The sequence below is a fragment of the Eleginops maclovinus genome, chromosome 16, assembly GCF_036324505.1.
Source record: "Eleginops maclovinus isolate JMC-PN-2008 ecotype Puerto Natales chromosome 16, JC_Emac_rtc_rv5, whole genome shotgun sequence".
Lineage (NCBI taxonomy): Eukaryota > Metazoa > Chordata > Actinopteri > Perciformes > Eleginopidae > Eleginops > Eleginops maclovinus.
Genome location: NC_086364.1, coordinates 11,958,651 through 11,976,719, shown reverse-complemented (window position 1 = coordinate 11,976,719; position 18,069 = coordinate 11,958,651). Strand labels below are relative to the sequence as shown.

The following is an 18,069-nucleotide window of genomic DNA, read 5'->3' as shown; positions in this document are numbered from 1 at the left end:
CCAGAAGTTAAACAGAGGGTTTTATGTTGTAACAGTGTAGACAATCTATATTCTGTTAATGTGGGAATTTTCTTGACCCTTCCTTTTGTGCAAGTGCATAAAGAAGCATGGACCCTTGGAGGTAAATGAGGGCCTCGCTTAAGTCGACTCCTGTGAGATGGTACAGTGAGACGATGGAGTCGATAAGGCTCCAGTGTGAGCTTCTTGCTCGGCATCGTGGTCGCTGGCCCTTTAAGAGCAGCGGGAGGAGGGGTGGGGGGGAGCGGAGCATCTTGGCTGCGGTGTTTTTGTCTCTCTGTCAGTGAGCGCTCCAGGGCCGAGACGGCTGAAAGGGTTTCCAGAGGACAGGTAAGAACAGCTCATAAGTTACACTTCTTCTGTTTGGAAACTGCTTCGCCCTCTCTTTGACGGACTGTTATTTTAAAGCGCTTCAGACGAGGTTCCTTGTTGTGAGAGCGACTTCTTTGTGAAGCGTCGGTCCTGCCCAATCCCCCGGTCCTCTCCCTGCGAAGTAACGGGTCCTTTATGCTCTAAACCAGCCTTTAAATTAATATTACTTCATGCAGTTCGGATTAATTAGCGTCCATAATGTCACATGATTATTTCTTTAGCTTCTGATGGATGTTAAACTGGGTCTTATTTTCGCTCCTGCTCCGGTGCGTGCCTTTTTGTTCAGAGCATCACCGGAGGCTCTGCACCGCGGCGAGGAGCGCTGTTAACGTGAAATCTCTTGGTTTGAACATTATAACAATTATTATTACATCCTAGATATTAAAATTAAGACCGTTAAACTAAAATGAGAGTTTGCAGTGGCCCTAATTAATTGGGTTGTATTATTATTATTATATGAGGATTATTTCTCTAGAAAATCTGTGCATTTTAGGCTATCCGTGTTAAATGTTACATTTATGGAAATAGTAATGGCAATTTAGAAGATTTTGCGATGCGATCACAACTTCTGTCCAGGAGTTTCAGATAGCTTACAGGTTGCATTTTTTTTCCAGCGAGTCTCCTATTTCTGAGCGAGCAACACATTTGGGTGTTTGTGTCTCTGTCCTTCATTATGTGACTTTCCCAATTCCTCACACATGATCTGTGGCAACAATCTAACCATTTTCTAATTTCTTTAAACAAAAAAAGAAAAGCTCAATGAAGACTTAGGACTCAGGGGAGAGGGTGGGTCCGAGCATTCTGAAAGTTTTCATTACTTCCAGATGTTCGTCAGCTTTTCGTTGCCGCTTCTTGCCCTCAAAGTTGCTCCTCTCACCGCCTGGAGCCGGCCAGTTTTTCACTGAGGGAAATGGAAATCCTCAGAAGATGATGAGAGTTGATGGAATTGTATGTCAGCTGAGCATGAGGAGAGTAAACACACCTCAGACTCTCTTTAACTACTTTTGTGGTTTTCAGATATGGCAAAGTAGAGGCACTCCCCTGATGATTGACCTCGAATCATAATAATATGCATTCTGAATATGATATTGTCTTAAGGCAATATGGAAGATTGTTTGTTTTATAATGACTCATGCAGTTTGTGATGGGATGTCTCATGGTATGTGTGGTACACTGCTCTGGTCTATCAGTAAACACATTGGATGTTGCTGTGACGAAGAAGGACACACAGAAGTTGGCAGGATGTGGGGGTGCAGTCATCAGCCTGTTACTCTGCATCATACACACAATACACCACTGTCCCGCTGTTATTGTGTAATGGGCTGCTGGCTGTATTAAATCACCTACCAGTGAATTTGGAAAGATTGTAGCAGCTGCCTGGCACTCAGACGGCTCTGAGCTGTCATTCATTCCATTAAACCAGCTTTGTCTGTCTCCAATATTGAGTAGTTTACTGCAGGGATTAGTTTTAACCAGGTGCAGCTAATATAAAGGCGAGTGAATATCTCCTTATTCTTATGAGTAGATATAGCGTCTGTCGTACAATAACAGTGAAAACTGACTTTTCCTCATGTCTGGGGACCCCCATGAATCCCATCAGAGACCCCTGGGAGCCCCCAGAATGCAGTCAGTGAATCTCTGGTCAGGTTTCTGTGCAGCTGGAGTTTCCTTCAGCATTTTTTTTTACCAAGCTGGAATGTGATTGTCTCATTACAGCTTCTGGACCCAGGGGTGCTGTTGAGGAATGCAGAGTTATAAACCCCATTTGCACACTGGGCCACACGCTGGGCATTTAAAATGGTTTAGTGAGGCTAATGAAATTAAACTCTCAACCTGCATGACAGTGCCTGTCACTGTCTTGGATCTTCCGCTGATAGGCAATCCCAGACAGATTTACTGCTTGATAAATGAACTATTCTGTTAAAACAGTAGGCCTACACACTATTAGTGATCATTTACTTCACCAGAAAAGAGAAAGTTAGACATTTTAAAGATATGTACCTTAATTAACTGGCATTTTCAGTGAATATATTTGCAGTATATGTGCACACAAGTCATGTCTTAAATTTGTATTGAACATGCGAAAAAGAGATTCTCAGAAATGGGGCTGCAACAACAATTATTTGCACTATCAATTGAATCCATTTTCTAGATTAAACGTTTGGCCTATAAAATGTCAGAAATTAGTAGAGAGTTCCCATCCCAGTTACTCAAAGCTGAAACAAATGTTAAGCATGAACATTTTTTGATTTGATTTTTGTTGTTGTTTTGATTACACCACTGTAACAGCTCTAGAAATGTAAATTTGAAAACAATTTCCCCTTCTCTAAAACTATCCCATTTCACAAAACAACACATTCTGCGATGAATAAACCCAATGTTCTTAGAGTTGAATTAGGGCAAAGTAGGGATAAACATTGTTTTGCAAAAGTACCATCAGTCTGATTTGGTCAACAAAGAGGGTTAATACTCCTAGTTAACTTTATTACTCGGGGCAGCCCTTACTGAACATATGGTCTAATGTTGCTGCTGAGGTATTCTACAAGGGACTGTGATTATCTTCCCAAATAATCTCCTGTAATCTCCTTGAATACATTAATCGCTCAGAAAACAAGATGGACATTTCTGTCCAGTAAAGCACACAAACGTGTTAGAACAGTCAGTGTTTTGGATGTTTTTTCTGGCCTCTTTTATTGTGTTTATGTCTGCAGTCTTTCAATCAACAACTCTCATTGAATCAGGAAGTAATTGATTAATTCCCTGAGAGGGAACCACTTGACAGCATCACCGCAGCCGTAAGGTTACTTCCTTTGCTCGGTACCACAACACACGCTGACCTGAGCTTTAACCCCAGCACTGCTCCGACCGGCTCTCCACCACCCGCCTTACTGCCATCTGGACTTCGTCTTCCCCCCCTCCAGACCCCACAGTTCCCTCTGAACAGTGCGGCGCTCAGGCCTCTCTGCTCGGCATCATTTTTAATCCCCCACCTCCGCAACTGCCCAGGAATTTTCTCCCAAATGCCCTTTTTTTCTAGTGTCTTTTTTTCCGGTGCCGCTCCTTGCCGCTCAGCCCCACCCATGCTCAGTTTCCTGTTGAAGGTCAGCACAATGACCAATAGGAGACTGTCGGGTGTTTACTCTGCTCCTGTTCCAGGAGTAATGGGAGCCGCCCGGCCCCTCCTCTTGGCCGTACACTAGCCAGACTGCTGGGCCTGTGGCGTCTGCTCCTCCATACCACCAGTCCTAATGTAAAAAACAGGGCTTTTTCCTAAGGGGCAGAGAATCCTGCCGGGGACGTCCCACTGTGCAATGATTTCACTGTCCTGGGTTTAAAGCCTATATTAGTCAAAAACCACATGTCCAGCAGCAGCAGCAGCAGCACAGTGTATTGCCATGTTGATATGAGATCATCTTGCTCGGTACGCATGGTGAAGGCTCCGTCTGTCTGTCAAGCAATGACGTACACTGTTCAGCCACATAATGCTTGGTGACAAATGGCTGTTGTTGCTTCTACATTTAGCATTCTTTAACAGTTCAGGGGATTGATTTGTTGTACATTTTTGCCGATTTATTATTCATGCAGGACCATTTGGCTCAATGAAGCCATCTGTGCTGCAGAGTGAGGAGGAGGACAAAGAAGTCTTGGTAGATAGATCAACAACCATGTCTCCTGTTGTGATCTTTATGAAACTTTTAAAACCCTTCTCCGTGTCTATAATAAGTTCTTTGCGGCCTGTTACTCTGAGGAGAAAAAACCTCAGAACAACAATGCACTTTATTTAAGTCTAGCTTCTCATCGGGATTCTCTATTGTCGGCCTATTTTTAGGGGAGGAATGCACAAATGATGGTAATCTTCTAGGCGGAGCCATGTTAGATTATGAGGAAAGGTCCTTTGAAACTGTATGCTCTTGGTGAGGAGTTCTTGCAGCCTTTGTGATCTTTCTGATGTTGTTCCCACGTTTACAGCAGCAACTACGTTCTGGTGTCAGCAGCAGTGATTCATACTGGCGGAGTCCAAATGAGAACAGTCATGGTCTTCTCATTCGAGAACTTTCCATCTAAAACTTTCAGCAGCGGCTCTTTTTTTCTCCCCCCTCCTCGTGCAGTATTGCCTTTCTTTCCTCACATTCCCACTCTTTCTCTCCCACCCTCACATACTGTACTGCTCTCCTTTGCGCTCTCTCTCTCACTCTTACCCTTTCTCCTTTTTCCTTTCCCGCTTATGCTCTCCCCTTGTTACTCTTTCTCCTGAACTTGGAGGAAGTGACTAGGTTGTTTCTGGATCCTCTGGGAATAGAAAGATGAAGCTCCCTTTTCCTGTAACCCTTCCTTCATCAGATTTCAGCCTGTTGCTCCATATCGTCTCTGTTTTACCACATCAATTAGCTTGGTATGATGAGAGTGCATAATGACAAAGCAGTGATAATCTGAGAGCCTTTCAAGATAAACAGACTCTTTCAAAAATGTTGCTACCTATCAGTGAGATAAAAATGCCAGGTTCATCATCAAGGAGAAAGACAAATTAAAACAGCTTTCCTTTGATATAACCGGTGCCCTTACTTTAATAAATCAAAAAGCTACAGCTGTGTTTGTTGATCTGTGGGAGTCTCGGGCCTCGGACAGTGTTTGGAGATCTGTGTGTTTTCATCTGTGCAGTGTGGGAGTCGACGTGAGTTCAAGTTGTCTGCTGTAACGTTTGGTATTTGTCCAACACATAGTTCACTGTCTTTAATCCTATCCTTTAGTAGATACTTTTGGCATTGGTATGAGTTAAATTAGGTAGGGACGCATTCATTCTATGTTTTTATCGTACACATCTGGCAGCACAGATAGCCGATTAGCGATCCTCTCTAGATCTAGATATCAATCCTCAGAGTATTTCCGGTTACTGTCAGTGTGTGGGTCTACAACAGCACTTCATCAACTGTTTGTTTGTTTTGAGGCAAATTTCCTCACCACACTCATACACACACCCTTTCTCTCCGTCTCCCTCTCTCTCTCTGAGATGCCCCTCCTTGCTTTCTATTAGAACCAGCTGTGGGACTAGAGGCTGGATGAATGGCTCTTTGTGATTTGGCCGTCGCTCCAGTCTAAAAGGTCTATTTCTCCCCCTACTCCTCCACCTTCTGTGGTATTGGCATGCCAACAATATGAAACAATGGACTCAACAACAGAAAGTTTTGTTATGATTTTATGCAAAGGTCACCCATCATTGCTTCCAAGGCTGCAGGACCCCCCGACAAAATGTCGAGCACATTTGCACAGCAGGCTCTGAGCAGTCGGAGCAGAATGTATGAGAATCAGCAGACACAGTCACGCAGCTTATCTGGTGGACACGCAGACAGAAGTTAAAGAGCATGCTTCAAGACTGTTTTGTCCATGAAGGGAGCACATTATAAGGCTCATGAAGTCAGTCTTGCTATAAGGTGTGCAGATGACAAATATTCCCACACAAACTGGAGGGTGTGTGTGCCCCTGGATCTCAGGGTGTGAGTCACAGAGCCAGCAAAACAGAAAACATTGCCCAATCACATGGCAGGGAGGCTCCCAGTCTTGGATTGATTAGAGAGCCCCGAATTGGAGAGAGGAATGGGGTTGGGGAAAGTGTTTCTGGAAAGCTGGGACAGGAGGAAAACAGCTATGCAAGAATCCAGCTTCATCCAGGCTGCACTACAAGGATGTCAGAGAGTGATTGGCATTTGATGGGGGTATATTGTTCGCATCCGACGTGTCAGTCAAAACCACTGGAATGTTTTTCTGGCAACGCAACCTGTGTTTAAAGCCTTTCGGAGGCCACTCTTTTGTAACCTGTCTGGTTTTATCTATGTGTCAACAGAACTGCGGACATTTAATGGGATTGTACCCTCCTCTGATGACTTCTTGCCTACATGAGTCCTTTAATTTTTACTTGATCTAGGATATAGATGGCTACAATCAAAAGCCAGGCTCATGTTTCTTTTTATTCTTTTTTCCTACAGGTGCTGACTGTAAGAGTGCAATAAAAGGAAGGGATAGCAAGGATCCTGGGGAGGAGAGATCCCGTCCTCGCAGCGCAAGCAGCTGGTATGAAGCGGAAAATAAATCCCTCTTTTCCTAATTCACAAACCATTCCTAAGCTTGAGCAGAATAATAATCACTGAAGGCTGAGAGAGTCACTAAAGCAGTGGAAAAATCCATAAAGATCTCTGGGTAGTGGGAAGACTGGTATTTCTGACATAGCAAAACTGGGGTATAATCCTTTGTAATGGCAATAATAATAAGGTGACTCATTGAATGGAAGCAATGAGTTTGAAAAACCTGACCTCAAAATGAAGCCTGGCATCTTAAATTACTTTTCAGGGTGGTCTCAATCCTCTGATACACCAAAGGCACAATAATCTATACACATGCTGTAAATCAAATCCAGTTTTTAATCCCCCAGTTATGCAGTGCATGCAGTGTGGTTATAAACGAACGGACCTGAAGCTTCCTTGTACAAAAACAAACATTTTGCAATTGTGAGATGTTAAACACGTGACAGTATGATGCAGTTGTTCTCGTGACATCCTACAGAACATACCGCAGATGTGTAATTTGTGATGGGTGACCTGCATCCTACCCCCCGAGGGTCGTCTTAATCTTAATAGCAGGGAACGGAGGGAGTGGAGCAGGCAATGTTAACTTCCGTTAGTATGGTATGCAGCTGTATGGGGAGGTTGGGGGTGGTGTAATGGGGGCAAGGCATTTGTCCTGGATGAAGCTGGCCAGGGAGAGTTGTCTGAAGAATGGTAGTGTGACGCCGGGGAAGGGCGCACACTGCTTTCTGTTCAGATGTCATCTCAAAGGAACTCTGTTTGAGAGCCGTGAGAGAGGGAGGAAGGTCAACTGCTCCTCCCCAGCCGCACACACACACATACACACATAGTAACACATCTGAAACACCCAATGAGCCACTGTTGGAAAGCAGATGTGGAGGCTCGGTGGGCAACTTTAGTGGGTGATGTGGGATGAATGGAGCCCGGTGAAGTAATAAGGAGAGAGAGATTTTGAAGCGGAGAATAATGAGAGTTTGCTTTTACGTGGATGTGATTTGAAACAGGAGAAAACGTAGTTCAAATGGGGATGCAGTGGACAATGTCAGCAGTCTCACCCGCAGGGTTGGGATGTTTGGTTGCTAAACTGCAGATTCTAATTATATCTCATCAACTGTCCGCTGTCAGCGCCGTCCTCCACCCTCCTGTATACAAACTGTCTCTCACACTCAGTTTCTCACACACACACACATCGACAGGCCCGCTGACTCCCAACCACTCCCCAATCTCTCAGTCCTGTTCTGACTTTCTCACACATGTAGGCATTCCCAGACCACACTGTACAAGATGCAACATAATCATTCCAACACTTTCATTCCAATATTGGAGATAAACTCAGATGCCATTCATTCTTATTTTTTAACATAATTCCTCTACAAAGCTTATGTATGGACGTCTTAAAATTCACATTCAGGATGCCTTGTTGGCTTTGTGTCAGTTTTTTCTTATCAGAATGGAGTGAGGAGTACTTTTACATCTTTCAATGCTAAAAAGGGTTTTGTGTGTGCATGCATGCAGTGTTTCCATGCCTCATAATGTGTGGCAATCTTGGTATGAGGGGCTGATGAAGGGGCACAGATAAGGGGATAACACCAGGCCATTAAACTGACTGCAGGACTTCAAAAATACCAAGTCAATTTAGTCACTGTTTCCAAGTGCCCTACTTTTCACAAACGAGCAAGCGCTGACTAGGGTCACAAGATAGAGAGAGAGAGAGAGAGAGAGAGAGAGAGAGAGAGAGAGAGCGCGACTAAAAGGAGAGAGACTCTGTTCTTGCTGAGAAATCATAAAACAGCCTTAAAGTTAAATGAACTGAGTATGCCCTTAAAAAAACAGAGTGGAAGTTTACAGTGCAAACCTCTGATCTCAGCTCTTTATAGCCTTAAGTAATATAACGACGTTCAACCGGCAAAAGCTGTGGATGGCTTAAACATTAGGCTATATCCTCAGTTCCCACAAAGTGATGACCTAGAAAGTTAATCTTTTCCAAGCAGACACAAACTCAGAGTTACAGCGTTGTAGGCTCTCTGCTTGCGCTCTGTTTGTTCTCTGTGGGAGGACAAAGCACTATCTTTTGATTATGGAGAGTCAAAATGCATTACTTCTGGAGTGGAAAATGTTTTGAAGCAATTCACTACGCTTTCTGTGTGGAAGCACTGAGCAAGCCAATGAGACAGCGACCAGCTAAAACCTCCTGACCGTCAGCTGATGTAAGAGAGGGGGAAAGCACCAGAAAAATAATAATAAATGAAGAAAAATAAGAGAAGAAGCAGTGGGAGATATAAGTGGAGAAAGTGAGGGAGAGAAAGGGAGAGAGTGTCTGTAAACCCTAAATTGAGAGGCGAAGTTAGCATGCTCAGATGATTCCTAATAAGGTTGTAACTGGCAGCCTCAAACCTCTGTCCTGCCGCTAGCTGCCAGGAAACTTTCGTCTGTAAGTCCTCTTCTCTGAGCGCTAAGAACAGAAACAAATACACAATCGGCTGTGATTCACTATGCTCCCAAAAATGAACAGATAAAATTAGACAGGGAGGTAGGTGGGTGAGTGGGTGAAAGAGACGTAAAACTATTTCTGACCATCACACACAAAAAAAACTGTGTTCAATCTTTTATTGTAAGATTTTGAACCATATGTAGCGTAGATAGAGTACATACTGAACATTTACATGGTTTCAGGGCCTGGCATTATGCATAATTAGAGCAGAGCATTATCAGTTACACCTGTGCTTTTCCTACTATAAAAAGTCTGTGGTGGTGCAGTGTTTTTGCTTCCTGTGAAATGACCCATGACCAAGTGGCAGCCATGCTAAGATTTGTCATATACTCTAAATGTAAAGGAAAGGAGATTCAATTCTTTCTTCCGATTCTCATTTTCTATGTTTCATTAATTAAATGTTGTTTCCAAAAAGCCTAGTGTACATGCAGTCCAATTCTCTGAGGAAAATTCCTTATTTATTCTCCTTCAAATCCTTCCTTATTCTTGCTTTAACCTCAGTTTTATTTTGTATAATCATTTACAATGTGTCTGTTTCTCCACAGGTGAGAGTTGGTGGATGTTTGAATAGCAGCCACAGGCTCATTATGGCTCAGGTGCTGCATATGGACCCCGGTTTCCCAGGTGCACATTCTATTTATTTTCATTAATATCACCCAGCCACATGAAAATGAAGTTACCTTGCAATATTAGTTTATTTTTGTTAAGATTTATACTGTTAAACACCTTCTCGTATAGACCTTTATAAGGTCAGGTTATATTCGCTTCACCCTGTACCTAACTTGCTGATTGTTTCAGAGAATATGTATAAATAAACAGAAGCCCCAAAGTTAATGCTATTTTCTAAAGTCTGAGCCCAAGATTAGACGCAGATTTCCGTTTGTTTAAAGTTGATTTCCTTCCCCCTCAGGGAAACTCAACCCGCCCGCGCCTCCTTCCCTGCACGGCAAAGAGCAGGAGGCCTACTCAGTGGAGACCCCCTATGGCTACCGTCTGGACCTAGACTTCCTCAAATATGTTAATGACATAGAGAAGGGAAACACTATCAAGAAGGTACCAGTCCAGCGCCGACCACGCTATGGCTCCCTGCCCCGTGGCTATGGCTACACCGGCTCCTGGTGGACCTCCACAGAGTCTCTGTGCTCCAACACCAGCATGGACAGCAGACACTCCTCCTTCTCCTACTGTGCACCGGGATACCACACATCCCAGAGGCCCAACTTCAGCACTGCCCGGGTGGAGAAAACCCTTTTGGATGCACGCAGGAAGCTGGAGGAGGAGAAAGAGGGGCGGAGATTCTCCAACCTGGGAAGCATGCACAGCAGCGTAGTAGGCTCCAACACCTCCATCAGCAGTGCACACAGCTACAACAGAACCCACGGTGGAGGCGGATCCTACACCCCAATGAGTTCTGGCCTGTCCACCCCAGTGACCCCAACACCAGCGCACCTGCAGCATGTCAGGGAGCAGATGGCAGCTGCTCTCAGGAAGATCAAGGAGCTGGAGGAGCAGGTGAAGACCATCCCAGTGCTGCAGGTTAAAATCTCCGTGCTGCAGGAGGAGAAACGGCAGCTCAGCGTACAGCTGAAGAGCCAGAAATTCCTGGGTCACACTCTGAGTTTCAACCGAGGCCGCCCCCGAGGAGAGCTCTACATCGACATCCCTGAAGAAGATGTGAGTGCGGGGGCTAAGAGCAGCAACAAGCCATCAGGGCCGCTGTCACCCACCACACCCGAGGGCTCCAAGCTTCAAGACTCAGGATGTGAGATTGAGGACACAGTGATCGTGAGTGGAGCTCGACCGGATGCAAAGCAGGAAGTGCGCACCATCGCAGTGGGACCAGAGGAGTTAAGGGGCAGCCGTGAGGTGGGAGTCGGGGTTCGGGAGGAGGATTTGGGGCTTCTGCCAGAGACTCAGGCTCTTTGGAATCAAGTGGGTCAGCTCGAGGGCCAGCTAAAGAGGACGGTACAGGAGCTGCAGGAGGCGCAGCAGCAGGCAGCAGCGGTCCAGAAGGCCCCTCAGGCAGAGCATCCAGTTATGGCTACCAGCGTGGGCTGGAAGGAGCCTCAGGGCTGCAGCCTGCACACCCTGGTCAGCTTCACTCAGCTGCCCCAACAGAGGGAACAGAGAACTGTGGGAATCCAGGTGTACACACTGGAGCAGCCCACTGTGGTGGAGGTGGGCACGCTGCTCCGAGCAGAGATCTGCAGCTCCCCCTGCCCTCAACCAGCTGCTGGAGTCGTGGAGGGCCAACACAGAGGACAAGCTGAAGGTCTCTAAAACTAAAACTTAAGAGTATAAGCACAATGTATCTAGGAATGTACAATTTGGGTTTTTCAAGTCTATAACCAATGATTTGCTGCCTCAATATGGCTGATACTTATAAGAAAACAATAATAGAATATATACATTCTGCATTAACAGCTAATACTGAATTGGTACTTATTTATATTGTGCATCCCTAGATTTAACACATTGCCATTGGATTGAATTAGATTGTTCTACTGTAACCAATTAGCAGACAATGGTGTAAGAACTTGTGTTAAAAACGTCTTGTGAACATTGTTTGAAACATTATTTACTTTTATCTTGCTGTTTTCTTCCTTAAAGTGTTTGATTAGTTAGGCTGTAAAGTCGATCTCTTCTCTCTCTCACAGAGGCTCCAGTTGAGTTGCCGATTGCTGTCAGCTCCAAGCAGGTGCGCGATGTCCTGAAGAGCGAGCTCTCCACTTCGGTACCTGTAGCGAGTCCTGCCATCACTGTCAGCACGGCCGGTGATCAGATTGGTTTGATGCATTCAAAAGAAGAAGTGACGCACCAGCATACAGCCACAGAGGCTGCCCAGTCCCACGAGGACCCTCAGACAGGTAACTGGGCTGATCTCTTGACTGTCATTCTAACTTTGTTCTACCTTCATTATGTCCCCACGATTTGTATGATCACTCTTTTCTTTTCCAGCCTCATCTCCCCAGTCTTCTCTGAGGTCTATTATGAAGCGGAAAGCAGAAGGTGAACCGGGATCTCCCTCCACGAAGAAGAACCTGCAGTTCATTGGAGTCAATGGAGGGTACGTGTGTTTGCAGACCATCAAACTGTCATTTTCATGCACTAGTATTTTTAAGCTCTGATAAGTATGATGGTAAACAAATTAGTTGGTTTGTGTAGGTGTTTTTATATTGTGACCCATTAATGTTTTCCTGCTATGTCTTCTTGTGTATATTGTTGTTGGCTGTATCTTCTATGCTGCTGTCTTTGCCAAGATCAACCCTTGTAAATAAGATAATTGACCTCAACATAAATGTCTTGCAGCTACGAGTCCACGTCCTCAGACGATAGCAGCAGCGAGAGCTCAGATGAGGGGAGTGACTCCAGCGAATATCATGAAGCACGAGAAAAACTAACAGAGTCAGCAGCCCAGCACCAGCAAATCACCAACAGCAAGGCTTCCCTGCCTTCCGAAAGCAACCGAGTACCTCATCAGACTGCCGTCATACTGCCAGCCATCATTCCGGACTCTCAGCAGAGTCCCAAAGAGTCATCAACAGCCGACATAAAACTCCCAGTCAAACCCCCCCGGACACCAGCGATAAACACTGCGCCCAACTCTACTCTAACTCCTCCATGTCCACAGAACGAGGCTGCCTCTAAAGACACTGTCAAACAGTCATCGGACACACTCACAGTCATGCAGGAGGTCTCCTCCACATCATCAAGCACTGAATCCACTCCTGAACAAAGCTCCACGATGCCTGCAGTTACCTCTTCTTCATCGCTGTGTGTCACTAAAACCACTGAGATCACGCACCAGCAATACACCGTCCAGTCAGAAACAACCGTCCTTTCAAGCCAATCGGAGCCAACACCAGCTGCTGAAAGCTTCGCTAAAGACACTGCCACAACACCTGCCAAGCAAGTCAGGTAAATATTCACATAAACTGACATACTGATAAGAGTTGATGGTTCTATCTAGTCTGTGTTGGATCTTTCAATGGCTGATGTTATCTGTCTCTGTATCAGAGTGGATCTGAGTGACAGCCTGATGTCAGCTCTTCATGCCCTGCAGAAAGCCCTGGGGGAGCCCAATGCCTTCAGCCAACAAGGAGCAGTAGGTGTCCATTTAATCCACTAAATCAGTTTTTTAATTCGCTGGATCCCGGATAATATACTCAGTATCAATACTGCTTTCCAGGACTTCCTTTTAAAAGCCATCACCCTGACAACAACATGCAGAAACAGAATCAAACAGTCCTCAAAAATAGATTTGATTAAATCAGTCAGAGCATTTGTAGAAAATGTTCTTTATTATTAATTTTGTAAACTAGAAGTTATGGGTTCTTTCAATATTAGATCTCTAAATGTTTGATTAGGTCAAGAAAAAAGTTGTAGTTCTGCTGTACTTTGCTAAGCTCTATACCCAGTTATTTTTACATTTCTTTTCACATTTTTGCAAGTACTGTAAAGGCAAACAACATATTTACCTCCTAACAATCCTCTGTTTATATATATATATATATATATATATATATATATATATATATATATATATGCTGATTACGGCAAACCTCCATGCCTGTGCTCTTGCATTTCCCCAACAGTCTGTCAAGAGTGTTTGCCTCTCTTATTGTCCTCATTGTGTCTGTCTCAGAGGGCAGCCTACACCAGCGTGCTGCAGGAGTGGCTGCGCGTGTCCTGTCACAAAGCGGCGGACACGGCTGTTGTCAAAGCCTATATGAACACCTTCGCCTCAGTCTCCCCTCAGCTGCTGGAGTTTGTAATCAACATGGCAGATGGCAACGGGAATACAGCGCTTCACTACACCGTCTCCCACTCCAACTTCCCCGTGGTGAAGCTGCTGCTGGACACTGGTGCGTGTATGTTTGTGTTTCTGTGTGTGCGTGAGAAAAAATTGAAGGGGCGAGACAAGCTTACATAAGGGTGTATGTGTGGGTGGTATGGGCCCTAAAGTTAAGGATATTTACTCTGTCTCCAACATGTTGCGTCTCCCTGTCATTGTTTGTGTTGCTGTTGTGTCACCTGTCTTACTGATTGGCCTCTATACCTGACAGGCCTGTGTAATGCTGACAAGCAGAACAAGGCGGGCTACACTGCCATCATGCTGACAGCCCTGGCCGCCTTCCACTCTGACAATGACCTTCAAACCGTTCTGCAGCTGCTGCGCACAGGGGACGTCAACGCCAAGGCCAGCCAGGTGCGTCCTCTACTGTTCATAATGTCTAACTGCATGTCCACACACAACTAAATCCATGTAATTTACATGTTAGCTGTTCAGTTCTCTGTGGTGTGTTCAGACACATTAGAAAGCAGAGTTTTAGAGTCCTCCAGCATGCAAACAAATGCAACCTGACAACAATTTAGCACTGAAATAAGATGCACATAGTGAAAATGAGTTTCATGATTTTAAATGCGTTTTTGTAGGCCGGTCAGACGGCCCTGATGCTTGCAGTCAGCCACGGTCGAGGGGACATGGTGAGGGCGCTGCTGTCCTGCGGGGCTCAGGTTAACATCCGTGATGACGACGGCTCCACAGCGCTCATGTGTGCCTGCGAACACGGTCACGTTGACATTGTGCGTCAGCTACTGTCTATTCAAGGCTGTGATGCCACTCTCACTGACAATGTAAGCATATATTTCTTTCCATCTTCCTTTCTCCGTCTATTTCCTTCTTTTTTTTATGGCAAATCCGGTCCAAAACTCCACATCCTTTCTGTTTTAACAGGATGGCAGCAGTGCTCTGTCCATCGCCCTGGAGGCCAGTCAGAATGACATTGCTGTGCTCCTGTATGCTCACCTCAACTTTGCAAAGCCTCCTTCCCCTGTGAGTACTTTGATACACTGCTAACACACATTTACTGTTTTCTTAATAAGGTAAAGTGTAATGAGGGTAATAACTAACTGAAAAAGAGGAAGAAGAAACAGATTAAATGTTCAAGGATATAAAATATCAGCACAGAAAAAACTCCTTGAAAAGACAAACCATCACAAATTGGATGTTGAGCTGCACAGTACATACCATTCAAGCATAACCATATCTGAATTATTAAGTTTACACTGGCTGTAATGTTTCCTGCAGCTTTACCACAGCTGTGTGTGTAACCGTACTGTACTAGTTGAAATTGCTTCTGATCGACAGCGTTATCTGAATCATGTTCTTGTTGTTTAATTCTAAACTAAACAAGGACCGGGCATTTAACAGTTCATTTCCATCTGCAGTTCTTAGGCAGGTACATAACAATCAACAAATACCAAAATCATTGCATAATCTTTATCACACAAACAGTTATAAAACAAGATTAAAGAACAAGTCAATACACTAGTACATAGTACAGTCAAAATGACTGGTTGCACCGTAAGAGAAAGAGTGAAAGTCAGTGCAGGTGTTAAACTCAGCTGGAAGAATATTCTAGTGTTTTGATGGCCGTAAATGAAAATGCAGATTCAGCAAAGTGCGCCTCAGAAGGACGGTTGTATCTGCGTTTAGTGCAGATCTTGAGTCTTCAACTCTGCTCATGGCAGCATTATTAATAATCATGAATACCAATCGAACTCTTGAAAGCAGAACAAGAGTTTCAAAACTTAAAACTTCGTATTTGGACAGTATATTGTAATGATGGTGTTTTAATGACTTCTTATCAAAAACCTTTAAGTGTTGTGTGATATCTAGGAAAATCAAGTCTATTCCATAACTTGGGTTAGAACAGAAATGTATGCTGTCTCATTTATTCTGCATTGAAATGTTAAAGCTAAAAAAACACGGTATATAGTTTCAGTTGAGTTTTAGTTTTTCTTAAAGGATATTGTTTTTAATGAATGCAGTTTTTCCTCCTTTTTTTGTTCTAGTTTACAATAATTACCTTGGAATATTGGAATAACATTTTTAACCAATGATACCTTGTTTTTTTTAACTTGTCTAGGTTTCACCAAAGTCTCCTCTCTTGGGTTCCTCTCCTCCTGCCAGTGAAACAAAATAAACCCTGCTCCAGCCAATCCACAGTAACTACTCATATTACAGCGTGATTTATTTTCCTCATCTGTGTTATTCAGAGCAATTAGTTTGTGTTTATGTTCACCCTCCATAATTGAAATACTACATAATGCAGATAATTACATGACAGCTTGCACCATTGTTATCCATTTCTTTTCATACACTGAGGTATTTTTTAATCGGAGTGGTGCTTTAAAACAAGTACAATCTAAAACGGAACATCCAGCAGCTTCATAGACACTGTCAGCACTGTTTTAGTCAAAGATATTCACTAAATTGCATCATATATAATTATCCACTTGTTGTTTTAATCCATATGAATCTCATATTAGTTGCTTTTATAGAGTGATGTGATTTCATTGTTATGTGTACAATAGCTCTTACACAGTAGCATCATTATGTGTGTGGCCATCGATCATTTGGAATAACAAAAGCCACCCCTCTCACAGATAAGTGTCCTTGTGTATAGTAGCTCGTTGGTGCTACAAAAATCTATTACCGAGACAACCGCAACAGCAGACCAATATTTATACACATTTGTTCACTCCAGAGTATTTTTGATATTGATTTTTTTTTAAACGTTGACAGAATCCAGCACCTTTTTAAGGATCACAATTTTCATTTCTACAGCAATGGTTTACTTAAACGTTTTCAAACAAGACAAACAAAATATGATGTGTCGACCACTTGTCCCAGATTAAACCCAAAGATGTATCTGTGACTTTGTTGTGGTGATGAAATGAACACAGTGTGAAGGAAGGAAGAGGTAAATATTATTCTCTAAAGGCGGTACTTTGGTCTTTGTGTTTTTTTAAGTGAAGGTGTTTTGGATGGTAGTAAGGAAGGGTTAGAGTGTAACTGTGTGATATTCTGTGCTCATAAGAGTAAACACGACTATATTGAGAAAGGACCGAAAGCATTGGTGTGGTCACCTCCGCTCTGCTGGTAAGGTTCTTCAGGGAAACAGAAAGTGACTGATTGGGGTCTTTAAAGGAAGTGCCGTGTAAGATGTGAATATCAAAATAATATATGTCGATATATCGTGGTAGTTGTTATGCCTACAATCAAATTCCTTGCGTTAAAGTGCATAGGCTATTGATGTCCAAATTTCTATTACTTTTTAAATACTTTTTTCACAATTTTCACAATTCACTTTCAAGGGATTGAATTTTTATAAACTTTCAATTTCTTTTTTATTTAAGTGTCTATCTTTTTTATACATTTAGAATTTTTAAGCTCACTTCTTTTTTATGTAATAGCACAGCTCTTTAGTTTATGTTTTTATGAAGGTTTATGTACAATTTTAGACTGTTCCACTTTAATTTGTGGTTTTTGGAAAAACAATGAATTAATAAACGAGGAACACACTGTTTCTGTTGCATTTATTCAGTCTAACTTGTTTGCATGTATGCTGCCATTAGTTATGTTGTATAAGGTAAAAACTGTTTGCATTAACCAATGTGCTCAGGAGAGTACGTTTTATTAAAGTCACATGGGTCACTCTTCTTTTTCTTGCATATGTTTGATTCACATTTTGTTTTCATACTTGAAAGTGATTGGTATATTACTAGTGGTGCATGCCACAAAAAGTCCACTAGAGGACACTCCAACATTGAATCAGTTCTTCCCTTAGTGTACCTCAAGTCTCACATGTATAATAACTGAGCACTGTGTACAGTGATCTGTTAAATGATATGTACAATTTAAATTAGTTTCATCCATCTTAATCAACAGCATCATGAAGTGAGATGAATTCCCCTCTGATGTTGCCAACACAAAATTACAAAATCTTTGGTAACCTGTAGATTTAAGTATATAAATGTCCTGGCCAACTCCTGACATCCTGTCATATTTCCAAAGGGGCCCCCGGGCAAAGCAAGTTCAGTATACCTGTATACGATTCAATCTCTCTATGGAAAGCTACAGAGGAACATGAAATGGATCATGGCTAGGCCTCATATATTTAACATGTTTCAAAAGTGTCTCAACATGTTGATGGCTTCAGTTCTGAAGTGGTAAAACTTCAGTAACACTCGTAATAAACATTATTTTTGGAACCATAAGTCTTGGCTTGTGGTCTTTATTAAGGTCATCCACCAAAGGCCAAA

General features: G+C 43.2%; 1 protein-coding gene across 1 annotated transcript; it reads left to right on the top strand.

Annotated features, from left to right (window-relative positions):
- The first annotated feature begins 257 nt into the window (after positions 1-257).
- kank2 (KN motif and ankyrin repeat domains 2) lies at positions 258-17,466 on the top strand. The gene is made up of 13 exons (XM_063904670.1): positions 258-348; positions 6,372-6,456; positions 9,504-9,582; positions 9,869-11,230; positions 11,616-11,825; positions 11,917-12,025; positions 12,268-12,876; positions 12,976-13,063; positions 13,604-13,823; positions 14,025-14,167; positions 14,395-14,595; positions 14,696-14,794; positions 15,891-17,466. The coding sequence occupies exons 3-13, from the start codon at positions 9,546-9,548 to the stop codon at positions 15,945-15,947; spliced, it is 3,135 nt and encodes a 1,044-aa protein (XP_063760740.1). The 5' UTR covers positions 258-348; positions 6,372-6,456; positions 9,504-9,545; the 3' UTR covers positions 15,948-17,466.
- The last annotated feature ends 603 nt before the right edge of the window (positions 17,467-18,069 follow it).